Source organism: Lutra lutra, chromosome 17 (genome assembly GCF_902655055.1).
Source record: "Lutra lutra chromosome 17, mLutLut1.2, whole genome shotgun sequence".
Taxonomy (NCBI): domain Eukaryota; kingdom Metazoa; phylum Chordata; class Mammalia; order Carnivora; family Mustelidae; genus Lutra; species Lutra lutra.
The window spans coordinates 33,628,077-33,646,433 of record NC_062294.1 but is presented as its reverse complement, the minus strand read 5'-3'; the positions used below and the strand labels follow the sequence as shown (position 1 = coordinate 33,646,433).

At 54.1% G+C, this 18,357-nt stretch overlaps 1 protein-coding gene across 1 annotated transcript in view; it reads right to left on the bottom strand.

Annotated features, from left to right (window-relative positions):
* Positions 1 to 3,847: 3,847 nt before the first annotated feature.
* The window catches only part of ZNF423 (zinc finger protein 423), a 328,748-nt gene continuing 314,238 nt past the window's right edge, over positions 3,848 to 18,357 (bottom strand). Inside the window, exon 8 of the mRNA XM_047712029.1 lies at positions 3,848 to 4,545. Within this exon, the coding sequence (XP_047567985.1) occupies positions 4,516 to 4,545 (30 nt within the window). The 3' untranslated portion in view covers positions 3,848 to 4,515. The remainder of the gene's footprint in view (positions 4,546 to 18,357) is intronic.

Sequence of the window (18,357 nt, the reverse complement as noted above, 5' to 3'; positions counted from 1 at the left end):
CATGAGAAAATGAAGTGTATTTCCCCGACCTTGAGTCTAAGTTTGGCCATGTGACTTCCTTTTGTCAATGGGACATAAGCAAACATGACGCACACAAGCAGAAGCTTGAAGACCACTCCTTGTTCCGTTCTTGCCCTTGGCCAATGCCATGAGAACATGCTTTGCCTGCCCTAAATGTGTCCCAGTCATCCCAGTCAAGGCCATCCTACAGTAACCAACAACCAACCAACCCTGCTCAGATCAGCCATGCTAAGCCTAGATCAGCCCAGATTAGCCCAACGCGATGTACTTATTGGCCAAAGAGATATCAATCACAGTATGTCATTAAAGTACATCTCTTAACCTTTAGATATTTTTAACTATCCCATACCAATTCTTTAAACCTTGTAAATTTGCTCTTATTTGGAAGCATATATATACATATTTTAATTTGTAGTAGTTAAGAACTGATTCAGTTATAATAGAAAAAAATCCAAATAATAATGGCTTAAACAAGAAAGTTCATTTCTCTTTCAGGTTCAAGAAACCTGTTGGGAAGCAGGATGGAGCTAGTATGCATTTGGCACTGTTGGATACCCAGGCTCCTGCTAAACTGTTCCTCAACCCATATGTGTCTTCTGTTTCCAGGTTACCTTGTGGTTCAAAGTGGCTTCTGGAACTCCAGCTATTGCATCTACATTCCAGCCATCAGGAAGGGAAAGGGATGAGCTCATTTTGCTTAAGGAAACTTCTTAGAATTTACACATACTGCTTCTATTTATATCCCACTGTCAGAACGAGTATAGCTTCCAACAGCAATATGGACACACCTAACTTCTAGGAGTGGTAGGGTATATAATCTGACCCTCTCCAAGGTAACATTTGCTCAGATAAAAATCAGTTAATTTATTAAGGAAAAGGAAGAGAGCTAGCAGTCTTTCCTACACAGTATGCCATTTTATTCATAATAATAATAGTTATTATTCACTTTGCCCTTCAACAAATAGAAGGTGCCCACAGAGGAAATCAGACACCGAGGCTAGAAGGCAGGACACCCAGATTATAGTCTCAATTCTATCCTGAATTGTATGACCTTGGAAAAGACTCTGAATTTCTCTGGGCTTGTTTCAAACTATCTGAAATGGAAACCCAGTAAAATAGAGACCCCTAGGATACTTCCAGTTTGTTTTCAACACAAAACTTCTCCCAAGTGCCCTTCCTTCTCAGTCTCAGCTGATGTCACTTCCTCAGCAAGGCCTTGTTCCCTGCACCCTCACCTCTGACGTAGTCCCCACCCATCTCACACAGCTCCTTGTCCACCATAACGTTTGGGACCATGCATGACTGGGTATTTACTGACAGGCTTGTCTGCTAGAGAGGTGTCATGTGACTGTGAGCTCCCATGAGGGCGGGGGCCACATTGCCTGTCCATCTCAATAACCCCAGTGATCCCCAGTAGATATCTGCTGGGTTGGATGGCTGACGGCTTGAGGTCTCGGTCCTACCTACGAAACATTTGTTAAGTGCAGAAAGCACCCCTAAGAATGCACATTCTAGAAGGGAATAAAAAAAAAAGGTGGACAGTTAAATATTAAACATACTGTGAGTTTAGGAGGAGCACTGTCTGTGGCTGGGGGACTTTGAGAAGGTTCTTCCTACGGCAGCTTCTCCGTTGAGACCAAGACCCTTATCCACCTGCTTCCAATGACAGGAGTCTATGGCCCAGGTGTCCGAGTCCATTTTTTTAGCCTGGGCAAAATTCCTGCACCCACAGAGTCACTAGAAACTGATCATTTGTACATGCAAACCCAGCAGCGGTGAACCCTAGGCTTCTAGTCACTTTGCCCACTCCAGCATCCAAACTACTAGACACTGATTCCATTGTACCTTCCAGGCTGAAAAGGGACCCCTCCTGTGCCAGAGGCCTGGCTTCATCATCTTCCTAATAAGCACCATGCCACTTCAGTCCCCAGCCCTTCAGCGGGCAGCATGGCTTCGAAGCCTCCCCAGTGACCCTGCAAGGTCTCTCAGGGCTCAGAGGTAAAGTGGCTCATCCCAGCATCAGATCCTCTGACTGGAGGGGGGGGGCTGGCTGGTCCCCAAAGCACAGGAATATGGCCCTGCTCCATCCCCACCCCAATACTGTCTGATGCAGACACACACCAGTCCCTATAAGGGCCCCCGTGTTCCCCATAGAGCCCCCCTCCCCACACGAAGGCACGAGGGGTTCTGAGCAGAAGGGCGGGGGCAGAGGCAGCCAGAGAACAATGGGCCCAGGCGAGGGGGGAGTCAGTGGGGTTCCCTGGCTGCCTTGTCATCGCCATAAACCTCATTACCTCGCGGTCCCCTAGGCCGCCTCTCTCCTTACCCAAGGCATCCGCCGGCTTCGCTGCTGATTCCCACATGGCGTGAAAAGCTCTTAAACCCCCCGCTGTATTTTTAATGGGGGCAGTGACTAATTTAGCCCTACGCCACCAACCGTCAAATCAAATCTTCTGTTGGTACTTACCGAGGACTCACCTGGGCTCCATGGGGTTCAAGATAAATCTGGAGCTGGAGAGGGCCCAGAGACGGTGATGTGGCAAGCCCCGGGACATGCTGGTCCTGCCCATAGCCTTTGGTGCCGTCTCGAAGGCAAGCCTGGCTGTGGATGCGGGGCGGACTGTGGCTGGCCACGCTTGGGGAACACGGATGCCTACCGTGAGGTCTCCCCCCTGTAAATGGCCAAGTCTCCAGGGGACTAAAAATTGAAGTTCACTGCCTTCGACTTCTTGGAGGCAAGAGCCCTGAATTCTAAGGGTGATGGCTCCATTTTGCCCAGCCCTGGCTAGGGTCTGCTCTGATTTGCAGGGGTGATGTGCGTTTTATAAAACTAAATGCCCCGCCCACGTAAGACCCTTACATGAGGTGGCCCAAAGGGGAACTCTGACAGGTCGCCATCAGCCCCTCGATATGGGAGTCAGAAGATGCTGGGTATAATTGCTACAAATTCCAAGCCCGTGACTTAGTATTACATTGTAATTAGGCACAATCTGTCTGCCTGTTTCATTTCCGCTCTGCAGAGGGTAATAACCAATTTTCTTGCCCCTTGTGAAAAGTTAACAAGGAAGGGCTTCCCCACGCAGGTTCTAAAGCCCTGGCCTTGGATTGGCGAGTCACCCAGGCACCAGCATGACAGCAGGGTGGGAGGACTTGTGAGACTAAGTTTGCTGAGTGGGCCCTGGGGTACCAGCAAGGCTGGGGGAGAGGGTTAGGAAAGCAAGGCAACTAGGATGTGAAATGTCAGGAAACCTCTTCTTGGCTTTTACAGGTGTGGGGGGTGGGTGGGGGCTGTGCTGTAGGCACCTTGCTTGCCCCACTAGAGTGTGGCCCTGATCTCTGATCTCTGTGATTGGGAACGTACTGCTCTCACCTGGCTCCACTCTGCAGCTCCCCCAGCCCTGGACCTCACGGGGTGGGGAGTTAGCCCCAGTTCCTGTCATGTCCTCTTGCCTCAGCCACAACTAGAATCCAACTCCTACCAGAAATCCTGGCCAGGTAAGGGTTAACCACTCAACCATCTGCATCCAGAACGTGGGAAAGCCATCCCCAAGGGGAGAAACAAGGAATCATCATGGATAAGCCCGCTTACCCTGGAGCTTCAGGGTCCCCCATCCACAAATGAAATGATCAGAGCATTTCATCATTAAAGGTTCCTTCTGTTTTACTTCTGTGGCCACCGCCCACCTGATCCAGCCTGGGTGTGTTAGGCTACTATGTGTCCTCTTTCTCAAGGGAGGCTGGATCTGTCCTGTGCAGGTCCCCACCCTATAGGTGACGACAGCCCCCACGGAGCCCCAGGCTGGGGAGGAGAGAACCAGGCAGCCGATCCTAATCGCATGGATTCCCTTTATTGAACTGTACTAGTAACTGCAGTCAGATTAAGTCACATTTAAAAGCAGACCATCCAGTTGCACTGAAACCGATTATATTCATTACATAGTTTTAATCACTGTCCGGTGAACTGGCAAATCCAATCAAAGCATTAGTCTTTAATTAAAAAATTAAAAGGAAATATTCAGACAATAGCCAAGCAATCACATCACGATGCACAATTACCTAGAATTGCAATTAAAAAGTAGTTAACCAAAGGGGGGGGTAGAAAAACAAGAAAGAAAGAAAAAAAAAAAGAAGCAAAGGAAAAAAAAATCACACTAATCCTTTTTTAAAAACTATCAATATAATACATGAAGGAACAAAGGACAATAGCCTCAAAAAGCGGGTTTCTCTAACTCTAGAAATGTAGTCTTCGGCGGAAACTCTAAAAGCACACTAGCTGTAGCAGGACAATAAAAAATACTGAGCATGGAATACTTTTAATCTCTCCCATTAATATTCATTTCCAGCTGCTTATAATAGCAGCGCCTCATGGCCAAATCATTAGAGTTTTACATCTGGGTTGCAAATGACACTTTGATTGGATGTAATGTTCAAATGGCCCTCCCCACGGCGTCTCCGGCAAGCCTTCTGCGGAGAGGTGTCCTGTCGAGCGGTCCCTCACTGTGCGTGCTGGCTCATCGTGTGGTTCTGCAAAGGCGAAGAAAGGAGACACGCATGAGGGCAGAAGAATGGAGAGCAGGCCCGTCCCCTCCCACTCAGTGCATTTACGCCGGGAGCCACAGAAAAGCATCTTATTTCAACACAAAACGCAACCAGGAAAAAGTGCTCGGGGGACAGAGCTGCCAAGACGCCACGTTGATCTGGGTTCGGGGATGGGTTCCTGTTGCCGCCAACCTGGGCTCTCTAGAAATTGTGTTTTTGAAGACTGTTCAGGTCTTATCACGGGGACTGGCTATTGGGAAAGCAAGGGGGACATGCCAGGAGGTGGGCGAGGGGAGGGGAGGGTGGCAGGAATTAAAAACATCCTTGCTCACCTCTCCCGTCCCCCTTTCGCTCTGATGATTAGGAGGAAATTATATCCGATCGCCTGCAGGCTCTCCCCAGACCCCCCTCTTGGTCCTTCCCGGGAGCTGCTCTGAGCCTCGTGGAGGAGACAGCAGATGTGCTACGCAGCTCTCCGGCCAAGAAACACCCGAGCGGCACAGACATGCGGAGGCAGTGGGCGGCAGCAGGGGCCTGCGGCCGAGGACGGGTCACCCAGAGGGGAGGGCGCTGAAGGAGGAGGCCTGTCAGTCCAGTCACGTGACCGTGCTCCGGTCAGAGGACTGTGTGGTTCCTCCTGAATCTACCCGGGCAGCCGGGGTCCAGGTGGGAACCCCCTGGCCAAGCACTTCCCTCTCACCACAGCCCACGGTATCTCTTCCCTCGTGCCAGCCCGAGCAGGCCAGCAGGGCTGATCTGTTTTTAGATGAGCCAGTGGCCTGGGTCTGGAGGTGGGATTTGGCCTCCAAGAGTGACTCTGTTTCTTTTCAGTGGTCCCTGTTCTAAATCTGGACCCATCTCATCAAAGCCTAAGGTAACATGCCACCTGGAGAAAGGAAGCAAAATCCACCCAGGGTAGAGGAGCCCTGCTTGGAAGCAGCACAGAACCTCCAGTCATGAGGAGTGAGGTCCCTGGGGTGCTCTGGCCGTCCCCCCAACACCCTGGGTGCCCCAGCTGGGGGCAGTGACTCCTCGGGGGCTGGGAGCCGCCGGCCTGCAGCTCTGCCCATGACCACCAGAGGTCAGACGTGGCGCTGTGTCTCTCTCCTGGGCTCTCAGAGGATGCCCAAGACTGGAGCCACCCCCACTCCGTGGCCCAGGGCCCCAATGGCAGCCTCTTCCCACTGTGGGCACTGCTGCCGCCTCCATGGTGATGTCACCACCCCCTGCGGCAAGCTCATCACCTGTCCCCACATAGCAGATGCCTGCTGATGCCCGCAGCACAGACAGCCAACCACCGCTGTCCCCTTTCCTTGGGCTCCTGGGTACAAGCCCCCACAGCTGGGGCTTGGCCAGCACATGCGCTGTGTGCTGTTAGAGGGACATCTCTTTCAATCCCCACAATAGCCTTACAAGGTAGGCCACGGGAAGATGAAGAAATGAGGCTCAGGGAGGCTGGATTCTGGTTCAAGGTCATCCAGCTGGGAACCAGGTGGGGCGGAACCAGGCAACTGGAATCCAAGAAAGCCAGGGCCTCAGGCGAGAAGGCAGGCTTCCCAGCACCCTGCAACTCATGAGCATCCCAGTCCACAGATCATCCACACTCCACACCGGGCATGAGGACAAACTCTGCCAGCGTGGCCTGGCACCTCGGTGGGGGTGCCATGGACCCAGAGGCACAAGGCAGGTTGTCTGAGGCCACAGATGGGATGCGGCAGTTTCCATGGGAACACCCACCCTCCAGCCGAGGCACCTCTCCCTGCACTTGTGCAAGCACAGGCAGCCAGGCCTGTGGGGAGCCAGACCCACCCTGCAGCCAAGCATCCACCTAGCTTCCAAGCCTTTGGTGAGTCAGTTCTCACCTCCTCTCACCTCCCTCCCAACTGAGCCACGCCTGAAGTCCAAGGGGCCTCCCTGTCCCTTGCCATCCCTCCCTGCAGCCCCTCGAGGCATGTCCGACCCCCCTCCCACAAATCTATGTGCCTCCCAAGTGCAAGATGAGTGTCCTCTGCTGCGATGCAGACAGGAGGACATCACCTCCTTTCTCAGCCCCATAGCGCTTGGCCCCGGGCTAGGCCCACGACGCCCTGTGGTGACATGGCAGGCACAGCTGCCCGGGAATGACTGGGGGTCTCACTCTGCCACCCTGCCAACAGCCAGTCAATTAACAGTGCCACGTGGCCGGTGCTCTCTGAGTATAGTCAGGTCCGTCTTTATGCAGGGGGGAATGGGGAGGAGGGAGGTTAGGAGGATAAACATGTACAGTTCTTTTTCTGTCCTCAAATGATGGTTCCTGGCACAACATAGACACCTGGTAAATATTTTTTAGTGAATCAGTGGAAGGGTAAATAAACGACTCTGTGTACGGGTAGGCTGTGGGGCAAGGGGAGGGGGTGTTCTGAGCGGAAGGCCCAGCACAAAGGTATGGAGGCTCGGATGAGGCAAAGGCAGGCCCCCATGGGATGATTTCAGCAGGGGTCACATGGCAGACTGGGAAGGGGTTCCACCTGGCCCGCAGAGGCTCTGGGTGCCCCTGAGTGTGGACCGTTCCCCAAGCAGCAGAAGGCCAGAGATGACATTTGATCTCCAAAAAACCCTCAAGGACCACCCACCGCCAATGTGGGTAAAGGCAGTGGGGGGATCCAGGGATCTCTGGATAATGAAACAGCCTCTTGCCAGGACACCAAGAACAGGGCCAGTATAACACGCGGTTCACACTGGCTCTTCCATGGGCTGCTGGCACAGAAACCCAGGAGGCGGGAACCTATGCTTAGGACCACTGGTCAGGAAAATAGGAGAATAAATGCCACTTCTCTGGTGGAAACCACAGCGGGCCTTTCCTCTCACGGAGCAGCAGGTAGCTCTTCAGTTAGACTCAAGAAAGAACCTCCCCAAAGAGAGCTCTGAGACAGAAGGCTAAAACTTCCTTCCCTGAAGTTCTACAAGAACAAAAGCCCAGGATGTCACAGCAGATGGGAATGTCAAAACTTGATGCCCCGAGGGGCCCGGGCACCAGGATGCATTCAGCACTGCGTTATTAACTACCTGCTGGATGCCCTGCTCTGGGCCGGGCACAGTGAGGGGTAGGGGAGGAATCCGGCTGGGCCCGCCCCCTCAAGGGGCCCGATGGGAGGGGGGGCAGGGGGAACTCAAGACACACAGACACCCAAACGTGTGTGCAGGATTAGTGGTGCAGATGGCGGCTCAGCGAGAGAGAAGGGTCTGTGCCACCCAGTAAGTGTGTGTGTGGCAGGGGGCGCTGAGGAGGCCAGGTGTTCGGTGCAGGGCCGGCCTCAGCAACTCCACAGGCTGACCGCACAGGCGCTGGAAGGACAGAGCGGGTGGCAGGGACCCGTCACCAGGACTCACCCATCACCCCACGCACCTGTGCCCTGAGCGGCTCCTGGCAGAGCCACCGCCGATCGGCACAGTTGAATAAAGCCGGAGACCCGCAGCTCAGAGCTGCGGCTGGAGGGGCGGGGGACTTCGTCGAGCCGTCTTCAAGAGCCCTGTCCACCCGCACGGCTCTCACAAGGGCATTTGGCTTAATGTCTAGTTCTCTATTTGTGCCTGTGCTATATTTAGCCCCTTCGGAGAAGGAAGAAAATCGTTTTTTAAAGATACTACCAACCCTGCAGATAAACACTTCCCAGCACCATAAAGGCCGGGGGTGGGGTGGGGGTGGGAGCCAGGAAGGACTGGAAGGCGCCCAGAGGGGAGGTCTGGCATCCGCAAGGGCCTCTCTTCCTGCCAGGGAGACGCAGGTGTGGGCCGAGAAGCAGGTGAGAAAAATAAAATGGGGTGGGGGGGAAGGGAGGGAGGGGACAAAGGGGGGTGGGCACTGGTTTGTGGCTGAGCTGCACCCACTCAACAGAGTGCACACGGCTCTTGTGGAGAGAGGTTTCCACTAGGATCTGTTTCGGGGCCCTAGTCCTGGCGTGCTGGGCCACCTGCCCCTGGGACACAAGTTAGTGATGGGCGGGGGGGTGGGGGGTAGGGGTCAGGGGTCCTGTGGAGACCTTTCTCTGTGCAAGTTGTCAGCAGAGCGCCCAAGCCAAGGAGTCCTTTTTGGCAGGTCTGCATTCATTCACGTGACCATTCATTCATTCAACAAACCTTCACTGCATCCCTGCTGGGTGACAGCCACCATGCTTGTTGCTGGGCACGCAGCAGCAACGTGACCCTGATCTAGAGCCCAAGGCAGGGATGCGCTGGGCACAGAGGAAATACGCAAGGAGCAGGCAGCTTGGCGCTGGACCTTCCTTCCTGAATCACAGACACACGCTTGAACGGGCCTGCCAGAGGTTCTGGCCTGGTCCCCACTCTTCACCCAAACCAGGACCATCCCTGGCTCAACCCAGTCTGTGCCTCGACCCATCACGTGCCAACATGCACACCAGGGTATGCACACACACACATGCACACACACACCTCCCACGTCCCCTACAGGGCTTTCTTCTCGAGGTCCTGGCTCTGTGTTCCGTCCCTTGATCCAGGACCCTGCTTGCTCTCCCTTTGACACCACCCACCACAGTGTCAAGAAGAGGAGACCAGAGGTGCTGGAACCTGTCGGCCTGGCAGATATGGCCTGTGAAGCAACAGGAGGCTTCTCTGCACACGCCAAGAGGCATAGAGCCAGACTGGAGAGGGGGCTGCCTGCACTGCACGCCCCTCATGGAGAGCACACTTAGCTGCCCCTCCTGGGCTCCAGCTCCTTTGAGGACAAAATGCCTGTAAAGTCCCTAGCATGGCCCCTGGCCCTGAGCCTGGTGACCACTGCCTGGGGTGATCACAGGGAAGCAGAAAGCCTCAGCGGGCTGGGACGAGTGGAGTCCTGGGTGTGAATCCCAACTCTGCCGCTGAACGGCCACGGGGCCTTGAGCAAGTGCCTTCCCCTCTGGGGGCTGAGGGGAGGGGTGGTAATAACAGAGCCCTCTTCCTCAGAGGCCCTGAGGGCTCAGGAAACAGTGTGCATGGACTCCTCCCGGCCTGGCCAAGAGAAAGTGCTCCATAAATGGCGTCCCCAAGAGTCTTCCTGAGCAGAGGGGGAGCTCTGTGAGGGAAGGGCTATTTGTCCCCTCCTTGGGTCTGGGACCCCCTTGGCACCACACATGGTTCCGGGCTTGCAGTGGGAGCCGCACGGAGGTCTGATGCTCTGAGTACTGCACCTTTTACCAGCTACTCCTCCAAGGGCCGGTGAGATCTCAGGAGTGGTCCGGATGTTATCGCCTCCCCACAAGCCCCGGGCCACAGCCTCGGTACCCATAAGGCACTGCTCTCCCTGCTCCCAGGGGACAGAGTCAGGTATCCCGTGAGGAGGGGAGGCACGTGGAGACTCCGTGGGGAAGGGAGGTACGCACTCACCCATGTGTTCACCCATGCATTCACCTCTTCCTTCCACAGCTGTTCACCGAGTCACCACATGCAGGCCCCAGTGGGCCCTGGCATGCAAAGTTTGGGGCTCCAGCCCTCTCTCTAGAGGAGCTCACAGTTCTAAGGGGAGACCCTCACTCTCAAGGGGTACCAGAGAAGGACTGGTCCCAGGGCTTAGCCCTTGCATCCCTGGCAAGTTAAAGATGCAGGAACATTTAGCCCCCCACCGCCCGGAACGTTCCACCCGTCTTCCCCTGAAGAACACACCAGGCTTCACCTTGACCCCACATCACCTCCCTCTGGTTCAAGGTGGGGAAGGAGGCTGCGGCCAATGCCCTTTCTCCCCACCGCCCACCACTAGGCCACTCCCGGGTGGGCTACAGCCATGGCGGCTCTCGCGAGGCTGGCTTTACAAAGAGCTGTCTCCAGGAGCAGGGACCAAGTCCAAGAACGCGCCTTAACCACAGGAAGATGTTCCCTCTGCCTCTAGGGGAAAAGGTAGACACTCAGGCTAAATGCAGCCACATCCCAGCTAAGCGCAGTTCTGTTGTTTGACCATTTAACAGACACAGAGCCTGGCCCTGTGTAACGCAGTGGGCATCAGATGGGGATAGAATAAGGCCCATCCTGACCATTTACAAGCTCCTGGCCATAGGAGAGGGTGACATTTTATAAAAAGGGACTATAGAGAGAGGACTTTTGACTGGCAGGTGTTTAAGGAAGAAGTTGGCCTTCTAGCTGCCCATGGGGGATGGCTTGGTTAGGGTGTGCCCTGGAGAGAGAGAGAGAGAGAGTGTGTGTGTGTACACACATGTGCATACACATGAGCACAGAGAAAGTTCTCCAAGGAGGATAACCACCCTCCCCCTCTGCCCCAGCGAATGGCACGGAGTTGTCAATGACACTGAAAATGATCAGAGTTACCACTTCTCCTGTGATCACTGTACGCCAGGCACTATTCTCAACCCTTAATTACACCAACTCACCGAAACCCCACAACCACTCCAGGAGTGAAGTACGATGGTTATCCCCATTTTACAGATGAGAAAAGTGAGGCAGGCCAGTGCAGAGTGTTGGGGTCCTGCAGCTGCTGACGGCTGCTCCGGGCCCGCACCCATGCAGCCTATGTGTAGAGCACACTCTTAACCCACGGCGCCGTTCTACTTGTGAAATGCAGAGAGCACAGCATATGCTGGGGGAACAATGAATAGTTCAGCTTGGCAGAAGCACAGGGTGTGTGCCATGGAGACAAGCCTGGAAAGGAAGGTGGGGGCCTTATTGATGAGACTCCGTGATGTGAGACGCGGCAGCTCGCCCTTAAATCTGGGCCGTGGGGAGCCATCGAAGGTATTTGAGCTGTGGAGTTACACGAAAGGCAAGGGACGGGGAGACGCTCGCACCTCCAGCCAAGAAGTTGTACCAGCAGGGCCTTCATGCTCCCCACCTCCCTCGGCTCCCTTCCTGCGTTCCGCCTCCCTTGTGCCCCCCAATACTCAAGTTATACATTTCCCTTTGGGGAGGGTACAGACGCAGGCAGCCCTGCTTCCCTCCCGGCTGTGTATCACCTGGGCAGCCCCTCTCTGCTAGTGAGCACTTATTTTTAGAAGCGTTTGACAATCGTCCAAAGGTCTAAGACGAACAGATGGCCTGTCTTAAAGGCTCGTATGTTCGCTAGTTTGCACTTCTGACAAACGGTAAGCGCACTCGAGAGCACGCCATAAACAGCACTGAATGAATACTCAGAACACAATTTAGCTAATGCACGTCATTAAAATTAGGAGTGAGTGATGGCCAAGGTTTCCTCTAAATGCCTGCCCAGTGATGCAGCCGCTCCCCTGGGGGCCGAGGCGATGACGTGTATGCACCCTGTGTCCCCCCCACGGTGACCCCCCCCCCCCCAGCGAGCCAGCATGGACACAGACGGCACGGAAAGCTGGGCCTTGTGGAGTGACACCTCTCCTTGGCATCGGGGTCCTGGGTGATTCTAGCCACCCACTGGCCTGGGACACAGCCCTGGAATGTTCTCGGAGTCAAAAGCAACTCCTTCCATGCTCCAGGATGTGTGCAAGGCTTCCCCAGTCCCGTCTCCCAGACAGCGAGACAGGCTGTCGTCTGCCACTCTCGAGCAGCGGGAAGTGAGCGTCGCACCCGCTTAGCCAGGGATGTCTGTCTCTCGGGTGAGAGCCTCCATTCATCCGGATCTCCTGGCCTGCAGGGAGATTCCAACTTCCAGGGTTGGATTTGGGGGGATTCGCTGCTTTCTTGCAGAACGGAGAGCAGGAGCAGACTCAGGGCCCTCGGAGTCCCCTGGGGGCAAGTGAGGAGGAGCTGGAGGACCCAGACTGCCTCTGATGCAGGTGTTCCCAGCGGGGATGACCACTGGGTTTCTGGGGCCCTTCTCCAACACCTCTCTCGCCAGTGCCCTAAGGCACCCAGGACACAAAAGACCCCAGCAGGTGGCCTCGCCAAACGACCTGTTCCATGAGTGCAAAAACATCTTCCTTCAAGAGAAAATTTGTCGTGGGGAAAAAAAAAAAAGCCCAAAGAATTCCCAAAGGGGCCGGTTTTGTACGGCTGTGCTTTGGAAATAAAAGCCACCCGAGAATAGATAATAAGGAGGGAACCTGCAGCCTTCCACTGGGAGCCCAAACCGAAAACAGGCTACTATTCGGAGTCACCCAACAAGAAAAGGAAACGAATAATACCTGTCTGGAGGGACAGTGGACCCCCCGGGGTGGGGGCACACTTCAGAATACAAATGGGCCCAGTCGCTTTCTGGGTGGACAGCATCACAGGCCAGCAAACGGGTGACTTCAGGTAGTGGCCGCATGAAAGAGAGCGGGAATTTTGTGGCTGTGTCACACCAGGGCCACTGAGAGATTTGCCCCATCTGGGCAACAGAGGCACCCTGACTGTCACCGAGTCCTGCATTAATTTGCTGCCACCCTTGCCATTTCTCCAAAGGGAGGCGGGGGTCCCCAGTGGCCGGACCCCTCTAGGTCTGGGTGCCTAGCACACTCGGGACTCAAGGATTCTGGCCGTGGTGTGCGAGGTGACCGTAAGCCCCAGTCTCTGGTCCTTGGTTCCTTCCCAGTGGAGATACCTCCTGTGTCACTGGAAGGTCCATTCCAACCACAACAGCCAAGCGCCTGCTCAGAACCAGTCCCCTGGGATATAATTCATCTCAAATACGAATTTCGGTATGGCCTCAAAGAGCCCGAGTCAGACCCCTTAGAGATATGATTGCAGCCTGAGGCGACGGGGCAGGAATCCAGGGCACGCACCACCTGGGAGCCTGAGGAGAGATCAACCCGACATCCTGAGACTCCACTGAAATGGCCCCTGGGCCAGAGAGGGGTCTTTCCCCACACCTCACAGCGCACCTGTGAATCAAAGACCACACACTGAACAGTCTGGGAAGACTGAGGCATCCCATCCGTGGAGACACTAAGCTCACAGCAAAGGCAGCTGTATGGAAAAAGAGCAGGTGACATCCAGGAGACCTGGCTGCGGTGGACAGGGCTCCTCCGACGGTGCGCGGCCAGTCCTGATAGAGGCCTCCCACTCAGGGGGCCGCGCTGTCAGTCTGCCCTGCAAGCCAGTGCGGCCCAGGCTGGCGGCAAGGCAGTAAGGCGAGGTGGGGACTGTGTCATCCCACGAACCCAAGCCTTGTCAGAAAGGGGCAGGCGTCCTCATATCCAGTCTAGAAAACTAGATTAAAATATATATTTTTTAATGTATTTTTTATATTTTGTAAATATATATAATATATTAATTATAAATACTTTATAAATATACAATTTATAAATTATAAATATTATATAAATATATATTTTTATATCTATCTATCTATCTATCTAAAGATAGATAGATGTATCTCCCGTGTGGCTCAGTTGGTGAAATGTCCAACTCTTGATTTTGGCTCAGATCATGGTCTCAGGGTCATGGGATCGAGGCCTGAGTCGGGCTCTGCGCTGAGCATGGAGTCAGCTTGAGATTCTCTCTCTCCCTCTCCCTCTGCCCCACCCCCTCCTTCTTTAAAACAAAAATATATAATGTCTCCATGTTTAAAGCATAATGCAGGCCAATCAACAAATGTTTGCAGGTTGAGTCTGCCCACAGGCCACCAGCTGAAGGCCTCTCCTTATTTTGTGAGGCCCGCGAGATGCCCCAAACACCTTCCAGCACAGCGACCAGGCTGATGCCCAGCGCAGGCGTGGAGGTAGGGGCAGTGACATCACACGGACCACTGTGTGGGGTCCTCACCCCAGGGACAGGGCTGGGGGGGGCTTGCACGGTTACATTCCGAAGAAGAGGAAGGAGAGTAGACGATGAAGTTGAGGCCACCCTGCGTGGCATGTCCTGGGTGGGTCCCCGCACGCAGGTGAACGCTCCCCAGTGAGTCAGGTATGAGCCAGCCAGGGAAATCTCCCTCCCAGAGCCACACATGAGCCCTCAAAATGGCGAGTTCAGACAGGGACCAGGGAGCCCTCCTTCAGGCACACCAAGAGGCCAGGCCAAGTGCCTCCCCACCCACTGAAGGGGTCTAGATCATTATCCCCTCATGCCTTCCTTTCTCCCAAAGAACTGAGGAAGCCTCCCACCCATCACCCACAGACCATATCTCAGGCATCGTGGGGGGACTGCCCCTTGGGGAGCTTGTGAATGCCACATGATAGACAGAAGCCCCTCTTACTTCCCACACTTGCACATACACACAGCACGCACACTCACTCACTCACAGATACCCCACAACCACATGTACACACATGCACACACTCACGGATAACTCACAATCCCACACACGTATACAATGCATACACACGCACACACTCATGGATATCCCAGGTACAGATTCACTCACTCACAGATACCCCACAATCACATGTTCATACACACGAACAGATACCCCACAAACCCAGACGCATACCTGTACACACACACACTCACAGACATACACACACACAGACCTTATACTGACAACGTGCTACAAAATGGTTCAGGGTTGGTTGGTATTTTTGGCATTCTGTCTCTCCTCGGTGTGCAGTGGGCCTGTCTGCACTCACACCGTCACCAGGACACTCCAGAAACCCCACCTGCCCATGACACGGGTTCCCTCCAGGGCTCCCTCTCCCTGGTTGTGGGAGCTGAGAAACTAAATTCCCCTGAGAGGCAAAGCCCGGTTCTCTCCTCAAGGGGCAGGGATCAGGGAGAGTTCTGTTCAATCCCCTAGAGGGTCCCCACCACACCCAGAACCCTGGCCAAAGCCACAGCCCGCCCCCCCAGAGTTCCCCAGACCTCCTTCTTCCAGCTCCCCAGATGCTGCAGACACTTCCTCAGCCTCTCGTGGCCATTCTTGCTGCCTGGCATGCCCCCCTCAAATTTCCCAGGCCCCTCCCCATCTGATCTCCATCCCCTCAGAAAGGCCTTCCGGCTTACTCAACAAGGGGCCCCCCATCACGGCGCAGCTCCCCGTCTGCACAGCTGTCCTTCTAGCACTTTCCTCCACCTGCAAGGTGCCGGCTATGTCTCCCGGCCGTGGTAATGCCCTCGCCAGGCAGCTGTGCACGGCAGGCAGAGACCCCATCTCTCAGTTCTCTGCCGATGCCCCCACGTCGGCTCAGAGCCTGCACTTGCAAACTCCGCGAGCATTTCTGAGATAACAGCCAGCAAGCAACGGTGGCGAAGCAAAGCCTCCCCTGACAGGGTCAGGGAGAGAAGAAGAAACAGAGCTGCCCCCTCCTCCGCGTCCCTTGCCCCGCCCTGCCCAGGGCAGGTTACGCTTTTTTCTTAAAAGCCGGGAGATCCTTTGAAGACATTATGCTAAGTGCACAGAGCCAGTCACAGAAGGACTAATACTGTATAATTCCACTTCTGTGAGGTTCCTAGAGTAGTCAAATCCGGAGAGACAGAAAGTAGACTGGTGGTTTCCAGGAGCTGAGGGGAAGGGGGAGTTAAGTGTTCAGTGGGGACAGAGTCGCAGTTCTGCACAACACTTTCCTGGATGGTGGGGATGGCTGCCTAAGGGTGCAAATGGACTTAGAGCCACTGATGTGTTTGCTCGAAATGCTTTCGATCACAAATTTTTCCTTCTGTGTATTTTACCACAATTAAAAAAAACAAAACTGATTGGGATCCTACAGGCTTGGTGGGCAGATGGGCAGGTGGACAGGAGAGAGGTCACACTCTAAAGAGACAGCCAAGGTGCCCAGGGCCGATCCTGTGTTTCCCCCACAGCTCTGGCTGGAGGCTTGGAAGTCAGAAGTTGCACAGACCGTAGTAGTGAGACGCAGCCTGCGGGGCCTCGGCTGGACGGAGGGGGCTGGAAGCTACAGCAGCATCCAGGGGACACATCGCCTGCCAAGCTGGCTGGCAGTGGTTGCCTTTTCTGCCTCCGTGCTGTACCAGGCTTCCCCTGCAGTGACTGAGCCCATGTGGCAGTCAATGCACGGCTTCCAGGACCCGGCTGCATTAGGACGGAGGGCCTCAGGAGACTGCACAATGGGGCTCTTGCCCCTGAGCACAGGGGTCTGAGACCTCCCCTGAAATCATCTCAAGAGGACTGGAGCTCCGACAGCTTTCAAACTCTGCTGCCCCGTGCTTGGGGAGATGGGAAGGTGAGCATGAAGAACACCTAAGGGCATTAAATATTTTGCCATGTTGGGAAAAAAAAAGCCGGGGGGAGACAATTGTTCTCTTGAATGTTACTGAAATCTTTCCAGGCCTTTGCATCTTGAAATTTTTATTCATTAAAATTGGATGAGAAAATCCAGCTCTACATATAGTGATCGTATTTCACAAGCCAAAAATCAGGACAAATAGCCAATAGCTGTGACAGACTACTTGAACATCAAAGCTGTCCTGGAAAATCTAGGTCACACGGTCACTAATTATATAGAACACATATGTTCAGGTCCCTAAACTAACCCAGTGCTTTTAGGTTTAATAAATGATATTTTAGGACTTTGATCATATCCATTTCTACTTTCCTCTAAATTTTTGCTACAAGGGAAACTTTCCTGCATCATCGAAATTTCTAGAAAATTAACCGCCGGGGATGGGAAGCTGTTCTGGCAGGTATCCTGAGGCCCCCCTCAGAAAACAGGGCCCATCACCACCCCCAAAAATGGCTTTCCAGAGCCCACATGGCCCAGCTCCCCTCACTGACGGACCCCCCAGGCTGTGGGGCCGGCAGTTCTGAAGGTGGACCTAATTTGCTATGATGAATTGTGTGCATGCCCCAGCGATCAAAACTGCAGCTGAGACCGATTACATTTAATGACTGCGACGGTTCTTGTGGAAACACGTGGGTGTATACCTTTGCCCGCTCGAAGAAGTCCAGCCTGGCACCAAGCAAGCGCAAATGTGATCCCTGGCACACAGAATGCAGGGGCTGCCCACTCCTCAGGAGCTGGGCCCACCGAGGGGACAGAAGAACACGGGGGCCCAACCTGCCATGTCTTGTCTGCCCTTCTTGTCTGCGCTCAGCTTCCAAACTGTGGGGGCCTCCTCACTGCCCACACACCTGCCCCACCAGGGCCACATGGGTCTGCTCTGTACCTTCCCTCCCACCACCAGGCAGAGCTCGCTGGCTTCTGGGAGGCAAATCAAGAATCATCTAGATCATCTATATCCCCAGTCTGTCCCATCCCTCTCCATTCCCTGGAAGGGTGTGTGTGTGTGTGTGTGTACTCATAGGCAGTTTTAAGGTCGAGGGAGACGTGGGTAGCAGGTAAGCATGGAATTAAGAGTATATGAGGAAGGGGTCATGAGAACAGTATCGTTCCTGGCACTTTCTTGGTACTCGATACTAATGGATGTGTAGCTAGCTGTCTGGCCGGCTGAATGGATGGATAGGTAGATGACGGATGGATGAAAGGACAGACGAATGGATAGATGAGTAGATGTGTAGCAGATGGATGACTAGTAGGAAAAAGGAGAGCGTGAATATACAAGTAGGTAGGAAGGTAGATTGGTGGAAAGACAATGGGCTTTGAAGTCCAAATCCTACTTTAGTCACTTACTGTATCTGTAACCCTAGGATAAGTCACTTCACTTCTCTAAGCTCCTGTTTCCTCACCTGAAAAGTAGGGTAAATAATGCCTACCTCAAAGTCTTGTCAGGAGCCCCAAATTAGATAACACATGTAAAAGTTTTCACAACATGTACAATGACATACTGACATTTAATATTGACCTAATGAATACCAACCATGAGGTTCCGCCATCACTGTCAACTCGAAAGCCCACACTTTCAATGTGGCACCTTCAGAAGGAAGGACGGGGGAGACTAAGGCAGTGCCCCGGGTCAGGGATACTGCTGTTGGACTGGGCATCCAGGTCTGGCTTCAGGATGGGGGCAGGGGGGGGGAACCAGCCGTTGAGGCACACTTGCCTCCCCTGCTCAGACACACAAACCATGTGG